At 41.5% G+C, this 17,152-nt stretch overlaps 1 protein-coding gene across 3 annotated transcripts; it reads right to left on the reverse strand.

The window, feature by feature from the left end:
- On the reverse strand, positions 2,305 to 17,098 carry ZBTB26 (zinc finger and BTB domain containing 26). Of its 3 annotated transcripts, none has more exons than XM_018055732.1 (2): positions 16,990 to 17,098; positions 2,305 to 6,644 (listed from the first exon to the last, which is right to left on the reverse strand). In XM_018055732.1, exon 2 carries the CDS (start codon positions 6,632 to 6,634, stop codon positions 5,309 to 5,311), a length of 1,326 nt encoding a protein of 441 aa, XP_017911221.1. In that variant the 5' UTR covers positions 6,635 to 6,644; positions 16,990 to 17,098; the 3' UTR covers positions 2,305 to 5,308. The 3 variants fall into 3 exon arrangements, with proteins under 3 accessions (XP_017911221.1, XP_017911222.1, XP_017911223.1); XM_018055733.1 differs by having other exon boundaries at positions 16,962 to 17,088; XM_018055734.1 differs by having other exon boundaries at positions 16,994 to 17,082.

The raw sequence follows: 17,152 nt of genomic DNA on the forward strand, positions 1-17,152 counted from the left end.
AACTAGCTTCGTTCCTCACTGGGTCCTCCTGGGTGTCCCGGAAGGACATCCTGAGACAGTCTTCCTTCCTCACTGCCCCCGCGACTGGGATGACAGACCCCGGAATTCCCTCGAATCCCATCTCTCCTGTCCCACTTTCGGCACTCGAGCCGGTTCGCTCCGTGAGTTCTCAACATCCGAATGGCAAACGGGTTGTGAAGTTGTAGTATAGCGCATCTGTCGGAGTACCCAGCGCAGGGATCCCAGGAGACCCTCCTGGATTATTAGGGACCGGATCCTTTGCTTACCCTCCATATAAAAGGTGGCGGGGAGGGGGGTTGGGAAAAGAGGAGAGTGCTATTGGAATCAGTATTGGAGATTACTTAATTAATGCCCCGTCAGGATTTGGATCCCACCTCACCTGTCAGCTTATGGCTTCCTCACTACAGCCCTACCCTTCTCAGTTCCTTGGGAAACCCAGGTATCTATCTAAACCTCTAACCTGGCTCTTTCCTCCAACATAAGCTATTTCCTCCTACTGTAATAGAGCGTGGTTCAGCAGAGGTTGCTGCAGGCCATTACCACCCCCCAACCCCGTTACCAGGGAACGGTTCAGTTCAGTTCAATTCAGTCGCTCAGTCGTGTCCGACTCTTTGCGACCCCATCAATCGCAGCACGCCAGGCCTCCCTGTCCATCACCAACTCCCGGAGTTCACTCAGCCTCGCGTCCATCGAGTCAGTGATGCCATCCAGCCATCTCATCCTCTGTCGTCCCCTTCTCCTCCTGCCCCCAATTCCTCCCAGCATCAGAGACTTTTCCAATGAGTCAACTCTTCGCATGAGCTGGCCAAAGTACAGGAGTTTCAGCTTGTTACCAGACCGTTAATGGTTGTTCAGCAATTGGTCTGTGCACGGCAATGCTCCTCCCTAGAACCCCCGACCTGGGGGTGGGGTGGGGTGAGGAGCCTGAGGAGCATTTGGGTTGGGTGCCTGGCTGCCTTAGGGATGAGAACTGGACAGGGTCTGGGGACCTGGCTCTGAGGGAGCAGACAACTGAAATCTGCCTCTCTAGCCAGGACTTGGTCCTCAGATTGTGAAAGTTGTGCCTTGGGACCTTGCCCTTTCTTGTCAGAACAGAGAATATTTCCCTGGTGGAGATTTACAGGAACATTGATACCTGACCATGACCAGACCTCCAGAACAAATACACCAGGAAGTCTGCAACAACTAACGTTGTGCCTCTCTCACCTTTCCTATAAAAGGGCTTTGCTGAAAGCTTTTGGGGAGTTTCCCTGATAGGTCAGCTGGTAAAGAATCCGTCTGTAATATGGGACAGCTGAGTTTAGTCCCTAGGTTGGAAAGATCCCCTGGAGAATGGAATGGCAACCCACCCCAGTATTCTGGCATGGAGAATGGAATGGCAACCCACTCCAGTATTCTGGCATGGAGAATGGAATGGCAACCCACCCCAGTATTCTGGCATGGAGAATTCCATGGACAGAGGAGCCTGGTGGGCTACAGCCCATGGGGTCACAAAAAGTTGGGACACGACTGAGCAACTTTTACTTTTGGGGAGTTTGGGGGTTTTAAGGCATGAGTCACCCACCTCTTTGCATGGCCCTGCAATAAACTTTTCTCTATTCCAAACTCCCAACATTTTGGTATTGTCTGGCTTCTCCATGGTGCATGGAGTAACACTACCACTCGTCCTTCAAAATCCCATTCATCGTTCATAAATCACATTATCCCTAAAGCCATCTTTAATTGCCCATGAATTACTTTGCTCCCACTTGGGGAACCAGTAAACCCTTTGGCTGCCTTAATGACTGTAATTATCATACCTGTATTGAAATCTATGTCCCACCTGCTGCTGCCGCTGCTAAGTCGCTTCAGTCGTGTCCAACTCTGTGCGACCCCATAGACAGCAGCCCACCAGGCTCCCCGGTCCCTGGGATTCTCCAGGCAAGAACACTTGAGTGGGTTGCCATTTTAGGCAGCGGTATTTAGGACAGTGACTTACTGATCTTTGCATTCCTGGAAGTCTAGCACTTAGTAGGAATCAAGTATTTGCTAAATGAAGGAAACATCTCAACCAATTCTTAAAAGCAGTTGCTCCATCCCCTCAATCAACAGTACAGGAAGAAGTAATTGACCCTGATAACAATTTTTTGTTAGCCCAGATTTGCTTCTGAAGCCAAGCTCAGCATGTTTGATTAACATGTCTTTTCAAGAATAAGAATGAGAAAGCATTCCTGTGTTCAAATTCAAGCAATTGGAATGGGAAACAGGAGGGAAAGAGAGAAAATAAACCATTGACACCAGAGCTTTAAATTGTCACACTTTTATTAAGGAAACTTCCCCATAATAAGTGAAGAGGTAGTTCACAGTATGTCTAACATACAACAGATTTAGAACAGCTATTCACCAGCTGAAATAAAATGTTCTGGGTTGTTTGTTTAGGATATTATTTTATAAGTAGTGATGGTGATCACCCTCCATTTATAGATCTTCTAATAAACTAAAACAAATTAAAACCACATCTGATTTACCTCAGAGCCACTTCAGTTTGGAGTTTGCCTTTAAAATTAAATAATAAATAAATAACTGTGACACAGTGATTTTTTAAAAAACCAAACAAAGGAAAACAGAACCCTCTCGTTTTTAGTTATCCTGGGGATCCATAAAACACAAATGCTGAATGTCTAAGGCTTTAAAAAATCTTCCTCCACTACAAGAATACAACTAGTTTTGAAAGTCATCTTCCTCTGTAAAACATATTCGATATCAGTAAATTGATCACTTTGCATATAATCTAAGAAACATGTATAAACAAAAAGTCAAGTACCACCAAAATTAAGAAAATGTCTCACAGAAACAGAACATCTCTCCAGCCAAGAAATAGGGGAGACTGTAAACCACTTCAGTGGTTTGCAATTGAAAAAGGTGAGAACTACAAGTTTTACTCATATAAAACCATAAAGAGGCTGATTTTAAGTGATCAAAGAAAGCAAGGCAGTTTTCTTTATTCTTCCTAGGATAAAACCAAATTGATACCTTATCTCACTAAGACTACATGAGACTGTAAGCTCTGTGAGGGCAGAGACCGTAACAATCTTATCTTCAAATTCTCAGTATCTAGCATAGTGCCTAACAATAATATGTGTTCAATAAATGTCTCCTGAATGCCTGAATGAATCCAGAAATAGTCTCCAACCAAAGAGACCAATTTTATTTGAAGCCATGCCTTTTAGTCTTCAACTCTGTAACAAAACAAGACATGAATTTACGCAAAGCAAGCACCCCCAACTTGAAAGTTCCCTGTGATAAAATGATGTTTAGAGAAAAGAGTGAAACATTGGTTAACATATTAGTGTCTCACTATTGCATAGAATTGGTACTCTTTGGCTGGATCATATAAAAACCAGAATGCTAGGTAGCATCATTAGATCATATAATGAGTGACATTAGGCATAAGATACCTATTAGTCTTACCACTCCATTTTATTCTCATTTAAAACCTTTTAACAAATGGTAGAAATTATACTTCAAATCAGATTCACATGTAAATGCATCAAATTATAACAACTTTAAGAATACCCTCTGACTACTCAAAATTAATTTTTGGTTCATCTATACATGGACTCTCACAGTTCAGAAACAAAAACCAGGAAATCCTGACGGAAAATATACACTGTTTCCAGACAAAATTAGTTTCACATTTGGATCCTTCTCACATTGTTACTTGTCCTTTCTATTCCTAATCAACACCCAGCAAATCAGTTGCTTGCTTACGAAGAATGTAATATTCATCCTAACCAAAAAATAATTACCTTACAAAAATAAATCCTTCTATGACTGTTCTGTTTGCAAAATCGAGGCTGTCTTAGAAAGCAAACAGGGATGCACAGAGAGAAAGCACAAACTAGGAACTTTTTGCTAAAGTGTTCTTGATCATGTACTAAATCTTTTTAAGCCAAGGGACAGTGAGAAGTGAGGAGACCTTAGCTCATATTTAGCCTACTTAGTCTACTGTGGCCAACCTTGGCCAGGCTACCTCTTTGGGCTTTGGATACCCCAACTTAAAAAAAGAGAGGCAGGCTAAATGATTTCTTAAGATTCTCTATGGACTCAGACACTCCTATTATCTAAATCTAACTCATGGTTCAGAAACGAGTAAGACTCAAAATTTTATTTCTGAACATGTGTTTAGGAAAAACAGTTGTTTTGTTTTTCCATAACTGAAAGTCAACTTTGTATTTGATCTGTCAAAGGGGATGAGGTGGGACTGTGTACCATTATAGGAACAACTAAATGCAAAACTCTGACTGCTCCTTCTGTGACCCACTTTTTTCATCCACTTTAGAAATTAAGGTACACAAGGAAATGAGAATTCAAAGACTATTACAATATACTGGACAAAACTCTGAAGGCCAAACTCACCTTAGCAATAGCAAACTTCTATAACAAATTCTAGAGACTGACTCCAGATAGCCCCTTTTTAGAGAGACCATTATATGTTAGCACACTTAAACTGTACCTGGAGCAATCCTGATTCCAAAAGCATCACCAAGTAAGCTACAGAATAATTATAAGCATTTGACTTCTTTCGGGAGAAGACCTCCCAAATAAGTACTGTTGTACAACTACTACCCTTTGTTGGTTATGCTCCTCAATGATGATTCCTATCTGCAGGTATTAAGGGAAATACTGTACTCTGGTCTATGTCAACTTCAATCACATGAAGCTGGCCCATAAACTGTTGAAAAGAGCACAGAATAATCTAAAATACTTCTTTATAGCCAGCTCCAGGATAAGTAGATTCATTCATTTATCAGACATAGATGAATTATCAGTGGTTCTGATAGAACTAGAAGTTCTATCACATATTCAGGCTGATAGCAATATCACCTTATATCTCAGCTTATTTCCTACCAAAGAAAAAGATTACTTGCTTCTCTTAGCATAGCATCTATTGGTGGAGTGGAGGTGATGTTATTAACTTCTTGGTACCTTCAGAATGTGCCCAGTGGAAAGTCTAAAATAGTGTCAGTCTAAGACATAAGTTGATGTTAGGTAGACAAATGGAGTACTCCTTGGGAAAGGAAAACAGACATCACAGGATAAATAATTCAAAACAGAACATGGGAAAGGGCAAAAGGCAGGCAAGACCACTCCAAGTGGCAAGTTGCCTGGTCTGTTAGTGCTTTGACTCACCCCTACGACCTGCACAGAGGATCTGGAGACGTCAAATTAGCGAAATGACTCCTAAGAAGACTCAGACTATTGCCACGTTTGTAGTCAGTTCTAGTTAGGAGCACAAAGGCCCTATTTAATTCACGCAAGTGCTATCGTTCCTTAAGTTCAGGACAGCTTGGGCCAGTTTACCTGCATCCAGGACCTGTGTCGCATCAGGCTGCGGCTGACACCCTTTAGAGTCTGTGACTGTTGTACACGCAAAAGAATCAAAGTCCACAGTGAGGTCTTGCACATTTCTTTCATTGGCATTATCAAAGCTGTTTTTGCCATGCAGCTGTTTAAGGTGCTTCCTCAAAACTGGCTTATGTGCAAAAACCATGTCACAATAGTTACACTTATGGGGCTTATCTCCACTGTGAAGGTTAAGATGATCCTGTAAGGAACACTTCTGAGAAAAGGTTTTCCCACAGATTTTACACTGGAAAGGTTTAATGCCGGCATGCACACGCATGTGTCGATGAAGGTTGCCTTTCTGAGTAAAAGTCTTGCCGCAGAGTAGACACATAAAGAGTTTGTGCATTTTTAAATGGTTGGCGTAGTTCTCCAGGTGACGAAACACCCTGGTACACTTTGGGCACTGGTGATGCCACTGCAGGCCTTTGTCTACACCTCGAATATTAGGCCCAAAGACATCTTTCGCGGCCATGATGATGTTATCACTGCCTGTGTAAGAGAGGGCATAATTGTGGAGATGGTTTTGCTCTATTTCACTTACTCTGTTTTCCACAGTTGAATTTATCAGAGAGTGCTGGGGCTCGGATGAATGTAAAGCAGTGGGTTCAGAAGAAATAAACTGGTTCTGATCTTTTTTACTTCTAACCTCTGATACATCCCCAATAGATTCTACCTTAACGATCTGAATATCACTGTCCTCTATATCCATACTGTCTTCAGATGGGTGAATACAAGGTGAGTCCTGCTTTGGGGAGCCTCTGGCATCCCCCTGGTGTTCTTTCGACTGGGGAGAAGCACTCTGTGGTTCACATCCCTCTTTACTTTCCATTGGCTGTTTTGGCTTTATAAACTTCCACAAGGCCTGCGTGCACCGTTCTACAATGTGACTCATCTGAAGAAAACTCGCAGCGGTCAAGTAATTGACCAGTTCCATCTCAGGGAATTCCAGCACACCACTATAACACGACAAGAGCAATTGTCTCCCCACTTCGGAACTCTGCAATATGGAGATTTTCACCTCTCTCGAATCGTTCAGTAAAAACTGGTCTCTTAAGAAGGGGGAACCTGCAGCAAACACAATTTTATGCCCCTGTACCTCAATATCATCTATGAGAACTGTAACATCACAAAATTTATTCTCTTCTCTTAATTTGTTCATTTTTTGTAACATTGAATCTCCATAATTTTCAAACTTGAAGTGAAGGAGATCTGATCTTTCAGACATTTTGGCAGACCTAAAGAACAGAAATGTAAAAAGGATGAATTGAAGAAAATTCAAACAATTAAGAAAACCTGGATTTTCCTTCCAAAAACAAATCTGTTGTCATACCTGTTCATATGTATCTGAATGAAATTTCCCTTGAAAGAGGAAGCTAGTATAACAGCTTTTGAAGGCTGTTAAAAATGACTCCTCACCAACATCAAGTGTCAGTTGCAGCTAAAGGAGTGGGCTTATATTAGCGGAAATAGCTTGGCATTCATTCAGCTTTTTAAGATGCTTAATACAAGAACAGTGCTTGAGTTATTCCAAGTGTATTCTTTTGCTTCTCAAATCAGAATTCTGTCAGGTTTCATGAACTTCCTAAAACATCCATCAAGTAATACAGTAATAAGAAGTGACAATTTTATTTTGCATGATACTGTGAACCTCCTTCTTCAAAGACAAAACACTATTTTCCTTTGCTTTGAATTTTACTGTAATGGCACTGCTTGTCCCATTCCTGGGTAAACCCTCTTCTGTCTAAACTGATGTGAATTTACTCATACAAGTATTTTTGCAATACAATGAAAGTCACATGTTTAAAAGGACAACTTTTAGACAGTGTCAAAGGCACAAGTCTTTGCTCTTTGCATTTTGGACAAACCTAAATTCTTTCCTAAGAAACATTTGTTGATATATGAAGTAAATATTTGATATAGAAAAACAAGATGAGTCACTTGGTGGGAATCTGAGTAAAAGTACAGTGGATCTAGTTAATCCCTACTAGGTGCTATTCTTTCTTCTTTATCCCCATTCATCCATCATTACTCATCAACTGGACTACTCAAATTCATTCATAAATGCCCATTGGTTCCAGCTTCTATTACCTCTAAACCAACTCCTACATCACCGCACGTCATCTTTTGAAAACATAGATCTGTTTATATCCAACCCCTGCCTAAAATCCTTTTGCGACCTCCTGTCATCTCCTGGATGAAGACTAACCTCTCCAATATAAACTGATCAAGTAAATTTAATAATAATTATGGTAAACACTGGCAAAAACCAACCAACCATGGAGACGGTTGCTTTGTAAAAACTGCGTATGTGTCCTGTTATAAAGCAATGTCTTTGGAGAAAGTCCCCATGTTCTAATTCCATACTCTTACTTTGCTTCCCGGGTGTCACTCTAAAGGGAAGGATGAGTTAGCCATGTCAACAAGACGTCGTCAACATATTATTTTTACAATGACAGCCCACCAGTCATAGTAAAAATAAACTCACACCTTGTCTATATACCAATCTTCTGTGAGATCAGTGGGTATATAAGATCTACCTGTGAGAAGTAGCTCCACAATTTCAGTACATCAGTAAGTTCACCTCGAACTTTGTGTCTCCATCAACTCCATAGTTGAGAATCATGAGCAACAGTTCCTAGTGACATCTGGCTCCTGAAGCCCAATCTTTAGAGTTTTATGTTCTAGAACAGTGAGTTACAAAGGCCCACAGAGTACGAGCTTGTGACAGCAGAATACAGGTCTCACTCACAATGCTCAGCGCCTACTTCATAATAGCACTCTACTGCCTCCAAGCCTTACTACAGGTGTTTCTTTAGTCCAGAACACTATTCCCAGCCAATTCTCACTCTCTTATTTCCTCTGAGGCCCTTCCCTAACCCCTTAGATCAGAACAGTTCTCTCTACTGAACCTGTAACCTCAAAATACTAACAGTAATACCCTTCAAACTGCAAGCTTCATGGCATTAGAGAGAATAGTCTCTGCCCCATTCAATAGGGCTAATGCTGGGAATCTGCATCTTCTGGGGTGAAACACTCTTTCTTTTGGTTTCAAATTCAGCAGTAACGCATCCACATTACTGGCAAACCCTATTCTGTTCAAACTGGTGTGTATACCCATCACCTAATATAGTACTAAACACATAGCAGGTGCTCAGTTTGTATTTGTCGATCCTGTAAGATTCATTTGACAGTAATAGGAAGACTTGCTGTTAGGAAGACCAGTGCAGTGTCTGCATAAGCATTACAAGTCTGAGGCTATGAGAGCCTACAAATGAATGGGTACAAGGAGCAAGGAAAAGGAAAAGAAAAAAAAACTTGTGGGAGACACAAAATGAAAAAAAGCAATATGCAAAGGTTCTAAACTTAGGAGTTCACCTGAATTAAAATATCACTGAAAGAGAGGTGAGACTTAGGAGGGGGGACTGGTATGGCACAGGTATATTTAAACACATTTATACATAAATTACAAGCATCTTTGTATGGCACTCTGTACAGAAAAATTATAGTCACAGTGAAGATGAGAGAGGAGGGATGCAGAGAAGCATATGTAGCATCAGAGAAGAGATGGTAAATACCAGATGAAAAGGAAAAATCTCGGAGACATGGGAATATATTAGTAAAGAAAGTGGCGCAACAGTATTATCCATCACTGGTCAATTTTAGCAATTATGGTTGCTTGACATACTTGATCTGGCAGTGGTGAATGTCCCAATTCATAACTAGAAATTATACAAATAACTGTTGTTCAAATGGCCAAACAAAAGGGGCACTATTTCTTAGAGGTTTAGCTTGTCCTGAATTTAGTGACAGGTCAGCATTTTGAACTGTGGTGCTGGAGAAGACTCCTGAGAGTCCCTTGAACAGCAAGGAGATCAAACCAGTCCATCCTGAAGGAAATGAACCCTGAGTATTCACTAGAAGGACTGATGCTGAAGCTTCCATACTTTGGCCACCTGATGAGAAGAGCTGACTCACTGGAAAAAACCCTGAGGGCAGAAGGGCAGGAAGACAACAAGGTGACAGAGGATGAGACGATTGCATGGCATCATCGACTCAATGGACATGAGTTTGAGTAGGCTCCGGGAGATGGTGAAGGACAGGAAGGCCTGGTGTGCTGCAGTCCATGGGGTCACAAAGAACGGGACAAGACTGAGCAACTGAATGACAACAACGGCACTTTCCTAGTAACACTGAAAAATAAGCACTAATTGCTTCCATCTATAACATGATAGTACTCGAATTACTTTAGGCAACTCTCCTCAGGGATCATTGTTCCTTGAAGCTCCAAAGACAGGAGTTGGAATACAGTTTCATTTACCTCCTATTCATCAGTCTCAAGCAACTTACCAACAGGAGCAGTCAGACAGGTTATCTCAGGGACGTACTTGATTTGTCTACTGTAGTCCAAGAATGTGAGGAAAAGTTATTTCTCCTTTAAGAAGTTTTCCTTAATGTGGCCCACTCTATTGTCTCTCTTTAATAAACTCTTATTTCCAGGCCACAGAGTTCATCCGTTAATTTCCTGTCACTAGTTTCTCTTTCCATCAGAAGGTTAGTTATTTGAGGTCAAGAACCAACTGTTATTTTTTACACAACTCATTGAATAAAAACTGTAACTAACTCTTAATGTTCCCTATGAAGTTACTATTGAGCTATGGTAGAGATGCCCTTCATTATCGTAATACTGTTTTTGAGTGCCCTGGGGAAAATTTCTTTCTAGGGTTTGTTTCCAAAAAATAGTCTTGACAACATAAAATGAAATTTTAAACAAAAGTTTAAAAAGTTCAAATAAAAAGGAGTACTTGTTTCATATGAACTAGTTTAATTCTATTTAAAAATAAGAAAAAGGATGCCTAATCTTTACTGAACACTTGCTGAGTACGAGGTATACCCAAATCGACCCATTTAATCTTCAAAATTTCTATGAGGTAAGTATTATTGTCATCTCCACTTTGCTTATGAGGAAATTCATGCTTGGTGAACATAAATCACTTGCTTATTTAAGAAAGGTGTAAAGTATTAAATGCTAAAGGTAGAAATTATGCCTGAGCGACATGATGCCAAAATTCACGTATGACAGAACTAGGCTAGCTGAAGTTTTATCTTATGAATATTAACTGTGATCTCCATTCATATCCATTCAACTGTACCCTGATGATTGATATGCTTTTGTATAGTTATGCTTCAATAAAAGGCTTATGCTTAAAAACAAAAAATACAACTTAAAGCCAAATTTGTGTCAAGTCTAGAGGGCTTTAATAGTAACCATTTATGTACTATCCTTGTCTTACCTTTCTCATCTATTTTAACTTCATGTTATTTTTCTATCTTTTGTGTATTCATCTTTGTTGGATGAAACAATGCCATTTATAAATAAAACATAATAAATAAAAATTATGAATATATTTGATTTTTAGACTCCCCAACTGTAGTTAACTTGTAACTGTAATAGCAATTATTCATTATTATCATAGAAATCACTCACATAATTCTAGATTATAGCATACCTCCTAGGAACTGAAAGTACAGAACTGACTAGGTAGACTAGCGAGACTTGGTCACCACATTCTGCTGGTTCTTTTCAAAGAAAGATTTCCAAATTCTCTGTATGCTTGCCACCGCTGGCATAGTTCAGGTCCTTATCAACTATTGTCTGGGTTACTGTGATTAAGTCTGAATACTGCTGAGTTTCTCTTAGCAAGTTTTAAATGACCCACTTTCCAAACATCAATGAAATAGGAATAATCTCACTTAAAATCACTTTCTCTTTGTTTATATTTACACAATTCTTCTATAATCATTTCCATAACAAATGTTGCAGCTGATTTGAAATTTCCCTTTGTTCAAACAGGAGTAACCCAAAAGGATCAGTGAATATTTTAGATTGAACAACGTTCACTGCCAAGCAAGGGACAGTGTGAAAATATCCACGTTTCTTGTCTCAAATGCCTCTAATGATACTGATAAGGAAAAACTTTCAGTCTGTTTTCTCATCTACCTCATAAAAGTACCTTTATCTTTCAACTTAGCACTCACAACTACTTCGAAATCCTTCCTCTTTCATTAACACCATATGCCATTTTTCAAAGAGACTGTAATATACTACACCCTTTCTATAAAACTCAATCCTTTTCTTCTTTTGGGTAACTTTCATGACACTACATTCTCCAACTGCTCACTCTTTTACTTACAACATGTTTATACAATCTGTAAGTAACATTACAGAAATATACCGTTCCTGGAAGAACTTTTGAATATAGATAAAGTAAAAGTCCCCTTTCTCAGCCTCCTTCCATTCAGTCAGTTGATTCTCAGTTTCTTCCTTAATGAATCTCCTTCCCTCTCCACTTTTAAGACAACACTTCTATATATAACACTTCCAGCCACAGAAAATAAAAAGTAAAATTACAAACTATATATATTTTGCAACTTTCTTTTTTCACTTATTGCTTTTAAGAATTATTTATGTTTAATAAATCTTGTTATTTATGTTGAATAAATCTAGCTCACTCTTCTTAAACTGTTGTACAGAAGTGAGCAAGAGACTTAACGACTGGCCTCACTTTTCTGCCATTCTTTGGCTGATGTGTTGCTTAAGGGTTCTGTAAATTGTGAAAAGGTAAGTACATTCTTCAAAGCTTAGTCCTTAAGTTTTTGCTAGTTTCTTAAGGCTGACTTCCTCAAAACACCTGTCTTGGTTTCTCAATGTTTTATTACCTTCTCTATTTAAAAATTTCCTAAATCTTCATCCTCCCTGCACATGGTCCTTCCTTGGCCAGGCAAGAGTGCAGCGGTTCACAGGACTCTTCCCTGCGCCTGACCTGGGACCCCTAACTTGGCTTGCATCCACTTCTCAGCAGGGAGCTGTGGGGAGGAGCCCAGGGAAGCAACAGGGCCTGGGTGGCCCATGACCCCTGGGCCTCTGAGCTCCTGGCCCAGAGAGGTGATATTAGAAAACTAGCTTAAAACTTAACATTCAAAAAAATAAGATCATGGCATATGGTCCCATCACTTCATAGCAAATAGAAGGGGAAAAAGTGGAAGCAGTGACAGATTTTATCTTCCTGGGCTCCAAAATCACTGCTGACAGTGACTGCAGTCATGAAATCAAAAGATGCTTGCTCCTTGGAAGGAAAGCTGTGACAAACCTAGACAGTGTATTAAAAAGCAGAGACATCATTTTGCCAACAAAGGTCCATTTGACAAAGCTATGGTTTTTCCAGTCGTCAAGTACAGATGTAAGAGTTGGACCATAAAGAAGGTTGAGCACTGAAGTACTGATGCTTTGGAACTGTGGTGCTGGAGAAGACTCTTGAGAGTCCCTTGGACAGCAAGATCAAACCAGTCATTTCTAAACAAAATCAACCCTGAATATTCATTGGAAGGACTGATGCTGAAACTGAAGCTCCAATACTTTGACTACGTGATGCAAAGAGATGATTCATTGGAAAGGATTCTGATGCTGGGAAAGATCAAGGGCAGGAGTAGCAGAGGGCAGCAGAGGATGAAATGGTTGGATAGTATTACCAACTCAATGGACATGAGCTTGAGCAAACTGGGAAATAGTGAAGGACTGGGAAGCCTGGCATGCGGCAGTTCATGGAGTTGCAAAGAGTTGGACATGACTTAGTGACTAAATAACAACAACATGGCTAATTTTAACCAAACTTAATCTCAATTCGGATTCCCTCGTAGCTCAGTCGGTAAAGAATGTCCCTGCAATGCAGGAGCCCCAGGTTCAATTCCTGCAAGGTAAAGATCCCCTGAAGAAAGAAATGGCAACCCATTCCAGTATCCTTGCCTGGAAAATCCCATGGACAGAGGAGCCTGGTAGGCTACAGTCCATGGGGTCGCAAGTCGGACACAACTCAGAGACTAAATCACCAACCACCACCAACCTCAGTTCAATCTAATAAAAAATAACTGCCCTAGGCTATTACCCTATCATTTGTAATGCATGTTATCTAAACTCCTGCACCGGCTAAAACTCAGTAAGTCAAAAATAAAACCTTGTGGAGAAAACTTCTGACAACAGTGGATGTGGAGACAAGGAAACCTGTTAGTATGTTATTATTCTAACAGAGCGATATAGAAATAACCAGGGCCCGAATAACAGAGATCAGTCCTGGGTGTTCATTGGAGGGACTGATGTTGAAGCTGAAACTCCAATACTTTGGCCACCTGATGCAGAGAGCTGACTCATTTGAAAAGATCCTGATGCTGGGAAAGATTGAGGGCAGGAGGAGAAGGGGATGACAGAGGATGACATGGTTGGATGGCATCACCGACTTAATGGACATGGGTTTGGGTGGACTCTGGGAGTTGGTGATGGACAGGGAGGCCTGGCGTGCTGCGGTTCATGGGGTCGCAAAGAGCGACACGACTGAGTGACTGAACTGAATAATATGAAATTGAGAAGAAATAATATGGATTTATTTTAACAGATTCCAGAGATATCTCAAAGAACTGATGGACTTGATAACCAAGGTAGGGAACAAGGGATGAAAGGTCACGATGAATCCTAGGTATTTGGTTTGAGAAACTGGATGTCTGACAGAATGTCATTCAATAAGCGAGGAAATGCTGGGGGAAATGACCATGGGTCAGGTCTTAAAATGTTTAACCAGAGGAGCCTGCATGACAGTAAGGAGAAGATCGATTAGCTAGCTGATATGGCTCTGAAGCTAAAGGGAAGACCTGATTTGGATAAGTTAATAAATGAAAGCATGACATAAATTGACCTAACTATGAATGAAACTGACCTAAAATGGCACATATTGGAAGAGAATCTAAGGGAAAAGAAATGAAAAATAAATCCATAACAGAAACATAAATCCATTACTTACCTTCTCAATCTGGATCTCTTCTAAGCCTCTCCAATTTTTTAATCAAGAGTCTATCTTTGCTTAAATTTTTCCCATTCTTTTGACTCCCATGTTCAATCACTGCTTAGTACAGTGGATAAAACCAGGTTTCCAAGAATCAAAATGCTGCCCCACCACTTTCTAGTTGTATGATCTTGGGCAAGTTACGTAACTACTTCTGTTTTTTCAGTTGTCCCATCTGTCAAAGAATAACAGTACTTAACATGATAATATGACTTAATATTTCCACAACAATATGTTGTTATGGAAAATTAAATTAATTTAAAAGTAGATTAATGTTTTAAATTACTTTTTAAAAGAACTTACGATAGAGCCTGGAGTTGTGCTCTGTAAGCAAATGTTAGATCAATAATAAAGCCTGTCAATATCCAACGTGTGGCATTTCTTTCATTCTCATTTGATACCAAATCACCTGAGGTCTCCATTATTTCGCATATTATCACCTCATCATTCTGCTAAAATTGCTTTGTAAAAAGTCACTCATGATCTCTTGATAAAGAAATGCAATCTTTTTTTTTTTTTCTTTCTCATTCTCCAAAGGCTCTGCATCCGTTGTCTCAGTGGACCCTTCTCAGTATTCTCCTCTCTTGATTTCTGAGACTTCTTGGTTGCTGGAATCCTTACATTTTATCATTGTATTTTATCATCTACTTCTGTTTCTGCTACTATATCAACTACTATTAACTAGTCAGTCCCATTTCCCCAAATATTCCCTTCTTTGTCAATAACCCCTTCCTGATACCAACTATTTCCATGGCTTCCACCTCTGTGCTTTTAAGATGATTCAGACTTTTACCTCAAGCCACGGCATTTAGGCGGAGCTGCAGATTTGTCTTTCCAACTCTGTACTGGACAGTTCCATGTGGCTATCCCATCAGGCCTTAAATTCAAATATCCAAAAAATGAACTGGTCATCTACACTATGCTTATGGTTTTATTGCTGATAATGGCATTAACATTCTTCAAATTTCACAGGCCTGAAACCTAAGACTCAGCTTTGATACCTCTTTCACCCTCAACATCCAATTCATTATGGAGTCTTAATAGCATGTCCTACAGCATGTGTGTGCTTAGGTACTCTCAGTTATGTCCGACTCTTCGCAACCCCATGGACTGCAGCCCGCTAGGCTCCTCTGTCCATGGGATTCTCCAGGCAAGAATACTGGAGTGGGCTGCCATGCCCTCTTAGGGGATCTTCCCAACCCAGGGATCGAACCCAGGTCTCTCACAATGCAGAAGGATTCTTTACCATCTGAGCCACCAGAGAAGCTCAAGAATACTGGAGTAGGTAGCCTATCCCTTCTCCAGTGGATCTTCCCAATCCAGGAGTCAAACAGGGGTCTCCTGCGTTGCAGGCAGATTCTTTACCAGCTGAGCTGCCAGGGAAGCCCTTCCCTTCAGTATACCTGCCTTCTTTCTAATAACACTATCATAACTCGGTTTTGGGATTTCGTTACTTCTCACTAGGTTGATCCCATTACACCTTCAAAAGAATCTCCAATAAGAATGTCTGCTGCTGCTGCTGCTGCTGCTGCTAAGTCGTTTCAGTCGTGTCTGACTCTGTGCGACCCCAGAGACGGCAGCCCCCAGGCTCCCCCATTCCTGGGATTCTCCAGGCAAGAACACTGGAGTGGGTTGCGATTGCCTTCTGCAATGCATGAAAGTGAAAAGTGAAAGTGAAGTCACTCAGTCGTCTCCAACTCCTAGCGACCCCATGGACTGCAGCCCACCAGGCCCTTCCATCCATGGGATTTTCCAGGCAAGAGTACTGGAGTGGGGTGCCATTGCCTTCTCCGATAAGAACATCTAGACTTTAGCTAAAGAGTCCAGAATCAGTTCTTAGAAATTCCTATCTTATAGGCTGACCTCCAGAACAAGATGATTTTCTACAGTGCAAACCTGACCACACTAGTCTCCTGCTCAAAACTCTTCACAAGTACCCACCTCTTTTAGGAGTAAATCTTCACTATCTGGACTTCCATCTACTTTCCCAGCTTCACATCTTATGCTTTGCACAAGAGCCCTGGAACCCTCTCCTGCTCTTCTCACACAAGTTATGCTGCTATTCCTTCACAGCACTGCAACTGTTCCTCTGAGCGCAAAATCTCTTCTCCATCTTATCCCCAAGTGAAACTGAAAGTCTCTTCAACCTCCCCAGCAACTGCCCCTTGAACGTTTCATATATATATGACTGATATGTACATCGCAGGAGCACTCATTTGTTTTTATCTGGTTCCCAAACTTGACCCTGAAAATTAGAACAATGTCTTACGAATTCCCAGTGCCTGACAAGGCGCCAGATATAAAAAAGGTGTTGTAGCCAGTGGCAAAAGGGTAATCTAGCTGCACTCCACGGTGATCCTCGCAGGCTGGCACTGAGGCCTTGCCCTGGCCGAGAACTGGCACTTCTTAGAAGATGCCAGAGTCGGGTTAAAGCCAACTGCTTGGCCCTCGCCTGGGGTCCCCGGAGGAGGTCCCTGGGGGCATCCTTAGGCTCCCCACTCCAGAGTCAGGGGAGGGAAAGGGGCGGGGCATAGCAGGGGCCGGGCCAAGGGCTCCGTAAGCACCCCCGTGCCTAGGCCAGCCCCTCGGCCCCCATCCCGGTGCAGGTCCCGGCCAATCCAGGGCCCCAAGGGGGCTCGATTTTAAGAGACCTTGTACCCCTACCCGGCGCTCCGGCCGCCTCCGCACTTACAGACCCGGGGGAAGGCCACCGTCAGGATCCGGCACCGCCAGGAGCTCCGGCCCCTCGGGGCTCCGGGAAGGGGGAGGGGCAGGGAACCCGAGCCAAAGGGGGACCCAACGGAACCGGAAGGGCAGCCCTCGCCGGACAAAGACAACTTCCAGGTCCCATAGTC

The sequence above is a fragment of the Capra hircus genome, chromosome 11 (assembly GCF_001704415.2).
Source record: "Capra hircus breed San Clemente chromosome 11, ASM170441v1, whole genome shotgun sequence".
NCBI lineage: Eukaryota > Metazoa > Chordata > Mammalia > Artiodactyla > Bovidae > Capra > Capra hircus.

Bases quoted from the DNA above. Each gene is read 5' to 3' on its own strand.
- ZBTB26 (XM_018055732.1), bottom strand. From the start codon at position 6,634: ATGTCTGAAAGATCAGATCTCCTTCACTTCAAGTTTGAAAATTATGGA.